Below are 12327 nucleotides of genomic sequence, written 5' to 3' on the forward strand. Positions count from 1 at the left end.
GAAAAGGAAAGGAAAGGAAAGGAAAGGAAAGGAAAGGAAAGGAAAGGAAAGGAAAGGAAAGGAAAGGAAAGGAAAGGAAAGGAAAGGAAAGGAAAGGAAAGGAAAGGAAAGGAAAGGGAAAACAAGAAAGAAGGAAGGAAAGAAAGAGGGAGGGAAAGAAGCAAAGAAGGAAGGAAGGAAAGAAGGAGAGAAGGAAAAAAGGAAAGAAAAAAAGGAAGGAAAGAAGAAAGGAAAGAAGGAAAGCAGGTACACTCCCTGGGACATGTGAGAGGGACATGGAAAAGTGGGCGCTGGCAATCAAAAAAGATGAAATAACATAAAGGGGAAAAAAGGAAGGAAGGAATTTTTTACAGCCCTTGTTGACATGAGCATGTTGATCTCCACACCTTTGTGTAAATAACTGGGATCTATCCAGTCTGATGCTTCCTTTTCCCTTGTATTCCCCCCTTCTGGCTCCATTTGGCCACAGGAAGCAGCAATCATAGCCCAGGGCATTTTTATTTCTTTATTTTTTTTTAATAAACTTTATTCTATATTACAAATAGTTTGTGGTTTTTTTTCTTTTTTCTTTTCTCTTTTTTTTTTTTTTTTTTTTTTTTTTTTTTTTTTTTTTTTTTTTTTTTTTTTTTTTTTTTTTTTTTTTTTTTTTTTTTTTTTTTTTTTTTTTTCGTGTTCTGGACTGCAAAATAGGAATGCCTTATATTTACATACACAGGTATACAATTAATTATAACAAAGGTACAGAAGCTTTGCCTTTACCAAGTAACAACGGGATTCCAATTTAAATAGTATAGATTTTATTTAATTTTCACTTCTTTTTTTAACTAGGATCAATTCAAAAGAAAATCAAACCAACAACAACAACAACCTAAGAAAAAGGATCCCAACCTCCTTTCTAATGCTGTCTTGACATCTCTTTGAGGCTGTTAGTAACACTGAAGTGAAAGGATATGTCTTTCCATTGATTTTGGATTTAAGGAGGAAGCTTTAGCAAAACAGAGAATGAGACTTCTGGGCTCATGTTATGTCCAAGACACAGGGTCAGACACAAGGAAGGGCCTGTCTTGTGACTTTAAATAATCCAGTTGCCTCTCAAATCCAGGGGGGGGAAAAAACACTGGGAGCATTTAGCTAGCACCTAACCTCTCTGCTTCCTTACCCCACTCTGGGCTGGCAAGTGGAATTTCTCCAGGGAGCGGAGAAAGAGCAGCATAGAAATTTGAAATAACACCGAGTTTCTCTTAAGATACTTCTGAAAGGACTCCACGCTCGGACACGTGCCTTGATTTCTCCACCTGGCTCTCGTGCCTCAGACTATCCCACAGTGAACAGCAGCCTCTCCACTGGGAAATTCCCACTCTGGGAAATGCCGGACCACACCAGCAAGAGAAGGGAACGCTGCAAGAGCCTAAATGTCCTCCTTTCCCCTCTGTTTGTCACACCCAGCTTTGCTTTCCTGAGCTTCCCTCTCCGCTGCGAGCGTCTCTGAGGTGAGCTGTTTCCAAGCAGAAAGAATTTCTTGAGGTAAACTCTCCATTTTTAGAACAGAAGATTAAAAAAACAACAACAAAAAAACCCGACAACAAAGTCAAACAACCAAACAACCTCAAAAAAACCAACCAAACAATGAACTAACGACGACAACAGAAATCACACACGTGACAGGTTGATCAGACTAAGCAGCTTTAAAAATTCAATGGGTTTTTGGTGGGGTTATTTTTCCAAGTGTAAATCCTTTTCTTTTTTTTTTTCCCCCCCCCCCTTTTTTTTTTTTTTTTTCACTTTGGACATCTTTCTACAACCTAATTTTTTTGCTGTAAGTTTGTGTCCCCTTGGGTGCTTCTCTAAGAGTGAACTGAGCCATCCCAAATAAACACAGTCGACAAGCTCCACTTCCAAAGCATTCTCCTCAAAACGGTTATTCCCTGTAAGACAACACAATTTTATTTTTTTTCTGGAGAAAGGGTCATTGCACAGTGGCAGAGGTGAGGGGAAAAACTGCACGAGTCTGTGGATCAAACAATACTTTTAAATGGGAGCTGCAAAGCAGGAAAATTCAGGCCGGGAATGACCAGAAGGTCGAGGTTTAGGTTCACGTGTTTCATCAGACCAAGACTGGATGAGAAGAGTTAGGACATCCCAAAACCTCCCCCTGCCCTGGAGGACAACTTACTACTCATCAGATGCACAGAGCAAATTTTCCTGGCATCACTAAGGCTCTGTGGGTGGTTTTAGGTTGCCCAGAGAAGTTGTGGATGCTCCGTCCTGGAAGTGTTCAAGGTCAGGTTGGACGGGGTTTGGAGCAACCTGGGATAGTGGAAGGTGTCCCTGCCCATGGCAGAGGGTTGGAATTAGATGGTCTTTAAGGTCCCTTCCAACCCAAACCATTCCATGATACTATGCCAACGCTTCTTTACCCAACAGCTGCCCTGGTGAGGCATCTGCCAACACAAGAACACCATCTACTCTGATCATAAATGATCATAACTCCCTGGTCTGGGGAAAGAGATCCATTCCTGGGCTCCCCCTGCTCATCCCAGGAGAGGGGGTTCTCAGAATCTCAGGGTTTTAAGCAACACTGATTTGAGAGTTGGATTTTTATGGCCTTATCCTCATTCAAAAGTGAAGGATAAGAAAACTGGGCTCCTGGATGGAATTTTTGGTGAGCCACCCAAAAGCAGCATGAACTGGTCAAACCACAATGCACATGCCCACGCAGTGCTCTCTGTCTGGCCTCTGCAGCTCAGTGCTGAAGCAGGGAGGAAAAAGGGACTAAACTCACCTTGGTGGGACTGGTGGGATTACAGTGAAGTGCTCCTCTGGTCCCATCAGCAATGGTCACCACAGAAAGCAACAGATTCGCACGGAGGAGCAAACCTCTTACACACTAGAGCCACCTCAGGAATTTGGGAAGGAGGATCAGTTTTCCTCCTCTCTCTCATTCCTTCTACAGCATCAAGAAATGTGTCCATGCCATCAGCTGACTCTGCTTCATGAGTAATTCTTCTGCAGGTTGCTGGGAAGGGTGAAGCAGGACTTGTTTTACTGAAGCCCTGGTGATATGAGAGAATAGTCCTGGTCACCTCCATCAGGCCAGCCTTTTCTTTTTGGTCTGAGATTGTCCTTGGACTTAAGGACTTCCATTCCTGGAAGTGTTCAAGACCTGGTTGGAAAGCACTTTGAGAAACCTGGTCTAGTGGAAGGTGTCCCTGTCCATGGCAGGGGGGTGGAACAAGATGAGCTCTAAGGCCCCTTCCAACCCAAACCATTCGATGATTCCATGATTTTAAGTGTCCCTTGTTCAAGCACAATTGTATGTCCCACTGAGAAAAGCTCTTCACTAAAGCCTTGGGGAAGGATAGACCTACCTTTCATGTTTTGACTTACTTCTAAACAACTTTCCTCTTGATATCAGCTGGTTTGTGCTCAGGTTATTACCTCAGGTGCACCCCAGACTTCAAGGAACTTGTAATACTTATGTTGGCTGACTCAACACTGAGACTGTCCACTGCACTCTTCAGATTTTCCCTATCAGTTATCAACAGCATTATTAAAAATAGTGACAATTACATGATTTACTTGGTCTCTTTCCCTTCCTGGTAATCAGTTTCTGGGGGTTAATGTACGAGACCTGGAAACTTTGGTAATCCCTTTTCAACCAAAGCAGATATCAAACAAAACTGTGCTGTTAAATCTTCTTCACTTAATGATTTTTATGGTCTTCAGTGTCAAAGAGGTGAGATAAGACAACTGCAGTGGGAAAACTAAGCCCTCTTACCTACTGGAACAAGGCTGGTCTATGCTGGGTTGGACTGAAATTTCAGATATGTCCAGGAGAGAATGAAGAGTGGGAAGAGAAGGACTGAGGAACAGTTGGACTCTGTGATCTTGGAGGTCTTTTCCAACCTAAATGATTTTAGGGGTCTCTTCCAACCTAAACTATTCTACAATTCTGTGTTGGGAGAGGAAGGTGACCTTGGGTGGCTGCATTTCCCCTTCTCCATCGTTCTCCCGTGCCGTCTGTTCAAGAGCAAACAATCTCTAACACCTCCTTCCAGACACACCCAACTTTTCCCACACTGTTTCCTGATGTTTCCTGGAAGGCTCAGTCTGCAAAAGCACACGGCATGATGGATTATGTCTCAGACCCCCGTGGCACTGACAGGTGACCACCCTCACGAGGAGGACACGATGCGACTGCAGAGTGACTGTTCACCTTTTCTTCCTCTAAACCAGGCACAAAGCCCCAAAGCAAACCCTGCAGTGAAGAAATAATCTTGGTTCTCTCAGGAAAACCTCAGAGAATCTCCACAAATTCCCTTTCCCCATTTCTGATGGTGCTGAAAAGTGTCAGCATTAATTATTTGACTGCAATGTTTGAGAAACACCCATAAAGATCAGCCTGTTCTGGATATTAAGAGCCTGCCCATTGACTTCTAGGAATTTTGGCTCCAGTTCTCTCCACGTGGCTTGAGAAACAGGGTGGAATAACACCAATTTACTGGGAATATTTGGTTGAGTGTGGAAAGGGAGGAGGGGGAAAAGAAATCAAAGGAAAAGAACTCATCCGTGTTGTAGTAGGGCTCATTCTTCTGCTTGTGTCTTTGTTTTTAGTTGTATTTTTACATGCACTTAAAAAATAGTTAAGCTCAACAGGTGAAGCTGGGAAGAAAGATGCCAAGACCTCTCATAGACTGGGGGGATGCTGGGACAGTGGTTGGAAATGGGAAGGGCACTGAAGGGGACAGGGGAGGAAGCCCACGCATTTACATCACAATTCTGGCACATTTTCCAAGCAAAAAGCCAAAACCAGTTCAAACACCAAATAAAGAGGAACAGAAAGAAGGAAAAAATAATAAGGAGGAGGTGAAAGAGAGGCAAAATGCAGATTTTCTTTCAGCTCCTGGGCATGGGGGAAAGAAGAGGGTGGAGAGAAAGCAGAAATGCCTAAATGGGAACTTGGGAAGGGTTAAGGCACCAATCTCGTGGTGCCTCCCATTCCCTTTAAGTGTTTCATTCTCAGTGTCTCTGAGGTGTTCAAGTTTTTCTCGAAAAATATATATATAATATACAGATGAAAAACTCCGTACCAGCAAGAAGAAACAAAATAACAACAGTGGCAAACGAAACAACCATAGTAAACCAAACCCACAGCCCTGAAAACCGCGGAAAGAACCAGGGTGAGTCTCAGATTTCCCCTGTGGTGTCCCTCTGACTCCAGGAGGATCACACCAGTTCACTTTGATACTTTTTTTTTTTTTTTTTTTCAAATGTTTAACAGCTTCTTCTTCCTTCCATGTGCACATGTCCAGGCAGGATTGCCCATCACCCATCACCACTTCCCTCCAAGCCAGCTACTTGTCCTTAGACTCCTACCATCCAGCTGTGAGAACAAGGCATGACAATAGGGTCCATATTTATCTTTTTGTGGCACTTTGTTTGTCAAAACCTTTGGTTTCTTCTCCTTTTTTTTTTTTTTTTTTTTTTTTTTTTTTTTTTTTTTTTTTTTTTTTTTTTTTTTTTTTTTTTTTTTTTTTTTTTTTTTTTTTTTTTTTTTTTTTTTTTTTTTTTTTTTTTTTTTTTTTTTTTTTTTTTTTAAGGTAGTTATAAAAAATATCGTGTTTGTGTTGTTGTTGTTGTTGTCACTTCCTTACCACTGGCTCTGGTGGGAATTCCAAGCCCACTTTCACAGCCATAATCAATGGATCTGGAACATGCGCCGACGTCACCAAATGGAGCAACAAAACCGTGGCAGAACCAAGCAAACCCAAACCATCCCCTGTGCACAGGCCTCTTAAAGATGCTGAGATGTCCATAAGGTGCATGATGAGTCCATCAGCTCAGCAATCCAACAGAAAGCAAGCAAAACTAAAAGGGGAGGAAGGCACCCACGCACACACGGATACACACACACACACACACACACACAAAATAAGAATAATCAGAATCAAGAGAGAAATGTCTGGGGTTTTAAAACCAAGACGTGTCCCTAAGTTTGCTGTTTCAATGTGAATTTTGTGATGTTCTCCCCACAGACACATCCAGTTTGGGACTGCTGTCGGAAATGGGTTTTGGGAACACTTGCCTACGTGTGTATCTGCTTGGCTGAGGGAAACCTGCTCACTGACTGAGCCCTGTTTGCACCACATCCCCCCTCCCCCCCGGGTTTTCCACGCACTCATGGTCTGTCACTCTGAAGAGGTTCTGGTTGGACAGCTAAAGGCATCAATAAAACCAAATGCACTCATTCTCCAGTCAATTTACACACCCTGTCTTTACCCCTTCCTCCCTCCAGGTGCAAAGCAGATGCGGTCCGTAGCTTCTGAGGATGATGAGATGGCTGTGTGGGCTGATTCTCCAGCCACTCCTCCATCTGTGAGCGAGCTCTGCTGCTTTCTGGGGAGGTGAATGCAGGCCCAGCTCTTGCCTCCACAGTTTACAAGGTTCTCCACACCCCGGGGGTCTCTGACCATGGTGTTATCCAGGCTCTATGAACACAACAGCCAAAGGCAGGAGAGATGAAGGAGTTCACTCCTCTTTGGTTGGCCATGGAAAAGGTTGAGATGTTGTTCTGGAGGAGTTGAGCAGAGGATGGGACAGGGTGATCACCTACAACAGTCCCATGGTGACAGTGATCTCTGAAGGGGTAAGAAGTGCAAAGAGAGATAAAATCCTTCAGCAAGGCCTGTTGGTTGCAGAGATGGAGAGGAGGAAAGGCCAGGAGTTGGCACCAAAAGGCAGATAGGCTTAACAGAGACCTCCAGAAGACCTGCAGTTCAGCTGGGGGTATCCAGGTAGAAGAATTTTTTGCACTGCTTCCTTTGGATTTCCTCCAAGATTTCCTTCCAGAACGCGTGCTGACATTTCCTCCTAGGAGGGGCTCGGAAGGAAGGTTTTACCATCAGTCCTGTGCACCACCTTGGTTCCTGGCAAGTCCTTCAGTGCCCTTCTGATATTCCACCATGAGAAAACAACACCTTTGTTCCAGTTGAGGAAACAAAACGGAAAGAATTAACAGCTTTAAAAAAAAAAAAAAAAATCCCTCTGGTTGGTTTGTCGGGGTTTTTTTTTGTTGTTGTTGTTGTTGAGGCTGGAACAAAATGACACCTGTGGCTCTTGCTTTCCAAGCTGATGTGGGAACAAGGGAGATGCTGTGCTGTCCATTCATTGCCAGAAGGAGCAGAAGAACCACCACTGACAGGAGGCCACAGAGCAGAGAGAGCGTTTTTTGCCGCAGTGCTACGACCAACAGGACACGACGGGAAAAGACGGAGGGGGACACATGTCTCTTGGAAAAAATAAGAATAACCATATGAAACACATGGGCGGGGGAGGGTTGGTCTCCTCCTCCCCTCTTGACCCTTTCCCTGCCCCAAGGGAGCAGCTACACCAGGCGGGTCAGAGCCACAGTGGTCCCACCCTGGCATTTTCCGGGGAGCCCTGGGGTTCCTCTCCCGGTGGGTCACTCTCAGGAGATGGAGTTGCAATGGCTCTGCAGGAGAGGAGCCGGATTTGCTCTGCCCTCCAGGATCCCTGCAGGCAGCTGCCTTCCCCTCGGGGAGACTTTGAGTAATACTGAGTTCGTTTCCATGTCCACTCCAGGGGCTACGAGCCCTTGGAGGGCAGATAAAGCAGCATGACAGAAGTTACCTCCCAATTTCGCCTCTGCAGAGTGATGATGAGATGTTGGGGGAAGGTTCATGGGGGGTTGGTTTTTTTTTTCGTGTGTTCAATAGTTTTTCTCTAGGGTGAAGGCAGAGGGGAAGCTGTGAAAAGGAGAGCTCCACCTGAATGTCTTCATGGCCCCAGAGCCAAGATTCCTCTGCAGTCTTTTCCTTTAACCCCTGGGGCTCTGTCACTTTGTCCATAGATGTGGAAAGAGAAAGAAATGAGGGAGAGAGAGAGAGAAAATGAGAGAGAGAGGAGCTGTGTGGGTGACTCTGCTTACAGCCCATCAAAACTTGCACTTGGTAAAGATGATGATCTTGAGTGAGGCACGACTTGGTTTATCCCTCCCAGGGTGGCCCTGGCAGGACAGTTCTCAGCTGTCTATGCTCATGAGGGTTATGACTTGTTCAAGTTTGTAGGCAAGTTTCTGTTTCCCAGCCTGGTCATCTTGATCGAGGGCTCCGAGAATCTGGAAAAGGAAAAGGGGAAAAGTGATAGGGTTTATTTTTTTTTTGTTTCCCCAAAACAACTGAGTCCAGCATCTTATAGCAGCAGATGAGGATTAGCTTTCTCTAAGTCCCAGGCTTGGCTAAGATCATGCACAGCAGGTCAATCAGCCAGCAGGGAACTAGGCAGGCAGTTTGGGCTTGATCTCCCTAAATACAGACTTTTAGGTTTCAACCAGTCAAACTGATTCTTGTCTTGTAGATCAGTTATTTAACAGCTTTATTCATCACCTGACCATGCCACTTGAGATGTCCTACGGGGTCTCACCTGGCCTTCAATACATAGAACCATGCAGGACACCTCAAAGTCTGTGTTGTGCCTGCTGGACCATTCCTGGGTGTTTTAGGGTACCTGGAATGGCACTGGCCACGTGTTCCTGAACAACTTTTGGCCACATGAGATGCAGAGCTCATGCAGGGCTCCTCTGCACCAAGCAGACCATCACCTACTGCAAACCAGCTAAACCTGCCTGACCAACAGCAGGAGACAAAAACAACGGGGATCCAGACGGAAGAGTTGCTGCAGAGAATAGAAACTCCCAGACCTTCCCTTTGACAGGCCCCAAACCTTGCTCCTCACCCCATAAATCCACCCTCCTCCCCAGCCAGGATGAAGCTAGGCATCTGTGACACATGGGTGGGCTGTGCCATGGTCCCTCAGAAGCTCTCCAAGGCTCTCACCTCCTCGCTGTACTTGCCCACGTAGGAGTAGATCTCGGAGAGCGCACTCATGGTGTTGAACTCGTTCATGTGCATGCGGGACTGCTCGGCCAGGTAGGCATTCATGTCCTGGTCACTGATGGCTGGCATTTTGGCAATGTCTGAGTAGTACCTGGCAGAGAGAAATACAGGGGTTGCTTGAGGGGAGAGAGAATTTCCTCTCATCAAGAGATGAAATTTGAAAAAAAAAAAAAAAAAAAAAACACATTTCCCGGTTTGGGCTCGGCTGGTGCATCACTAAAATATCTGTTCGTACCTTTTGCAGCAAGGGAGATGATTTAGGGAAATTAAACATTATTGAAGCATTGATCCTGAGCACCAGGCATGTGTTGTACTCGCTCCACCCCAGCGTGAGATTGAAGTCCCAAAGAGCATCCTGGGGATGTTCTCCGTGCCATCAGAGCAGCAGGAGGAACCTATTGATGCTGGATTCCTTCATCTGGCCTTGAAGGGATTTGAGCCCTGCTTCTAGTCCTACAGAGAAGCCCCACTGAGGGCTCAGGATTTCACTTCCACAGACAAAAAAGAAACTAAAAAAACCCCAAAACAAAACAAAAAAATAACAACACAACCCCTCCACAAAAAAACCTTTGATTCTTGCTTGTGCCCTTCAAACAAGAACATCTGCCCCCACTGCTGATATCACCCATCTCCACCACTCAATCCAGTCTATCCCAGCCACCCTTCTGCTGGGATCCCCATTTGGACACAAATTTTAAGCTGATGTTTGTGGCAACAGCCTTCAACCCTGACATCCCTGCTGTGACTAGGGAAAACCTGCTTCCCTTAAGCATCAACACCATTCCACCTGTGCTCAAGAGGTCTGGGGCTTTATCCATAGGATATGGATCCCCCAGAACCGTTGCCCAACAGGCTTCAGAGTGCAGAGTGATGTCTCTTTAAGGAAGTTGCTATTTTTGATGTCCTTCCTCCCCAGGGTAAGGCAGGTCTTGGAGGACAAGGTTTGCAGAAGGTAATCAGTCACTGTCATTTGCAGCTGTGCTCTGCTGTCAACTGGTTAATTAGACTCCATCATTTACATTTTTAATTTCTGCAATTTGACATTTTGTGCAGAAGGGGAAAAAAAAAAAAAGAAAGAAAGAAAAGAAAAAAAAAAAGCTGCATCAATCCACAATTTTATAATTAGGAGGCAGAGGGGACAGGGAGCCAAAAGAGCTGACAGGTGTCCTGTAAACAGCGCTGAGACACCTGCTGAGATGGAGCCTGTTTTCCACTGCAGAGAAATTGGACATTGAAGTGCTGTGTGATAAGATTCTTCATGCAGATGAGTGGGAAAATACTCTCTGCCAGACAGTATTACTCTCTACCAGCTCCAGCTGCTGGAGCCTCCTGTGAAAGGCAGCAGGGAGCAAGAGGATTGGGGGGAAACCCCTCCACAGTTTTGGAAAGTCTGTTTTTTGTGCCCTGCCCTCGTCCCCTGGTTTACTGCAACTGGTCTCAGTTGCTATCCTGGTTTTGGTGGTGGGATGCTGATGTAACCCTTGGGAGATGAAGGCACAGGAGGCAGAATTTCTTCTCCCAACTCTGTACAAAGTCCTCTTGCCTAACTCCTCCCAGAGCCGGACTCTGGTTCGTCATAAAAGCTCATGCAAACCTCAATAATTTTACTGCAACTTCCAGCAGGAACAAACGCATTCCTCTCCCTGGAGTTCTGGCATCTTGTCTGCTGGGCTCAGGAGCAGCCAAAAATGCCAGTCTAACTGTGTCCCATGGTCTGAGTATTGCTCACTCCCAGTACTCCGGGTCTGGGCTTGGTTTTACGCTCTGCCCTAACTCCCCTCCTCAAGTACACCTGGAGAGCTGCCTGTGAGTAAAGCAGGCATTTAGAATTCCCAAGAGGAGCTTCCCTATAGAATTACCTCCAGGAGGAGATGGTGAGCAGGATGAATGAGTATTTCTAGACCTTTACTGCTTCCAGAAGAAGTCAAGCAAGTCTCAGCATCAGCTGCTGGCCCAAATCAGATCTGTGCTACAAGGACAAGAGTGTGTCAGCAACTGGTGGCATCCATGACATTGCTGAGGAAACAAGGAATCCTATGGCCAAAAAGCAAGGTGTGCCTGGGCATCCCAAAAAAAACCACCCTACATCCATGTGCAACCAGCACAGCTGACAGACTTGTGGGGAAAACAGGCTGCAATGCAGTGAAATGCACTGATTTACGGTGCCTCACAAGAGCCCATGGAGAAGAGCCCATGGAGAAGAGCCCAGCTCCTCCTGAATGTTGACTGGCACCCTCCTGGTGGGTGAAATGAGATGGGAAGGGGATTAAATCACAGCAAGAATAAACGAGGCAGGTGGAGGAAAGCAGAGGTGCCAGTCTGGCTCTGACAACCAGTTGAAATGTTCCCTTTTCCTCTCTTGTTCAGCTGTCATCAAACGGTGGCAGGATGGTGGGTGTAGGGACAGGCTGCTCCCAAAAAGTGGAGCACAGACACTTCTCATCTGCTCCTCCAAGTTTGTCCTGTTTCCCTTCCACCTGGTAGCAGCAGCCTCTCGAGTCTGTGACTCACGAGGGGCTGAAAGCTCCCCATCCCTTTCCAGCCCTGCAGAGATAATTTTCCGGCAGCACAACACTCCCATGAGTCATCTGAGCAAGGAAGAGCGGCAGGAAATGCTCCCTGCAGGGAGGGCCGGGATGCAGGGAGCTGAGTTTCAAGAATCAGAGTTTCAGGGCCTGGAGGCTTCCGTGGCCAAGACAGGCTCTCTCCAGCTGTGATCTCGATGTTCTGGGTCCACGGGCCATTACCCACCATCAGACCAAAGTGTCCCCATCTCCAGACTCAATTCCCTGGCATCACACACCTGAGCAGTCATTCCCCATTAAGGCTGCACACCAAGATATTGTGGAAATACGTTTTGTGGCAAAACTAAAAGAAAAAGAAGGGGGTGAAAGAGCATGTGCCGATAACCAGACCTATCTGAGGGAGAAGACGTAACATCCTTCCACCCGAATTCTGCAGTGGCTGGCCCAATGACTTATTTACACAGAAGAGTTTTTAATGAAGCCATCATTGCGCTCTCTAAAGAAATGATGGATGTGTCTATTAAAGCAGCCTAGCAGGGCGATGACAACATCCCTGCTGAGTCTTTATTTACCTTCTATTTGAGCCGGGACCCTCAGAGGTACTTAGGGCCTCCCTGCCATTTGCATCCCCCCTAACACAAAAGCTGCCACCAAACCCCCCGAGGTCCTCCCACTTCCACTGCTGGAATTTGCAGTCTGTGTGTCTGAGCGTGCTGCTTCCCTCAGACCCTGCAGCTGGCAGCTCTCCCTCACACCAGAGCCGAGCCATGAGGTAATTCCAGGGGGAATGGGATGTTCTGTCACCGGTGAGCAACACCGAGCTGAGGGCTCAGATCCCACCTGAGAGGTGGGCAGGATATTGGCTCACACTTCCAAAGCCAGCAGGA

The 12327-nt window shown here is 46.3% G+C and overlaps 1 protein-coding gene and 1 long non-coding RNA gene across 4 annotated transcripts in view; one reads left to right on the forward strand and one right to left on the reverse strand.

Annotated features, from left to right (window-relative positions):
* Window positions 1–11552, forward strand: part of LOC114061025 — an 18310-nt gene extending 6758 nt beyond the window's left edge. The window contains exon 3 of the long non-coding RNA XR_003572028.1: window positions 11541–11552. This is a non-coding gene — a long non-coding RNA (uncharacterized LOC114061025). The remainder of the gene's footprint in view (window positions 1–11540) is intronic.
* Window positions 5249–12327, reverse strand: part of LOC114061024 (plexin-A4) — a 440892-nt gene continuing 433813 nt past the window's right edge. For all 3 annotated transcript variants that reach the window (XM_027891006.1, XM_027891007.1, XM_027891008.1), the window contains 2 exons: window positions 8856–9006; window positions 5249–8137 (listed from right to left, as the gene is read on the reverse strand). In XM_027891006.1, coding sequence (XP_027746807.1) covers window positions 8042–8137; window positions 8856–9006 — 247 coding nt within the window. In that variant the 3' untranslated portion in view covers window positions 5249–8041. The remainder of the gene's footprint in view (window positions 8138–8855; window positions 9007–12327) is intronic.

This window comes from Empidonax traillii, unplaced genomic scaffold (assembly GCF_003031625.1).
Source record: "Empidonax traillii isolate 1590-97213 ecotype Southwest subspecies unplaced genomic scaffold, ASM303162v1 scaffold306:size632451, whole genome shotgun sequence".
NCBI classification, from domain to species: domain Eukaryota; kingdom Metazoa; phylum Chordata; class Aves; order Passeriformes; family Tyrannidae; genus Empidonax; species Empidonax traillii.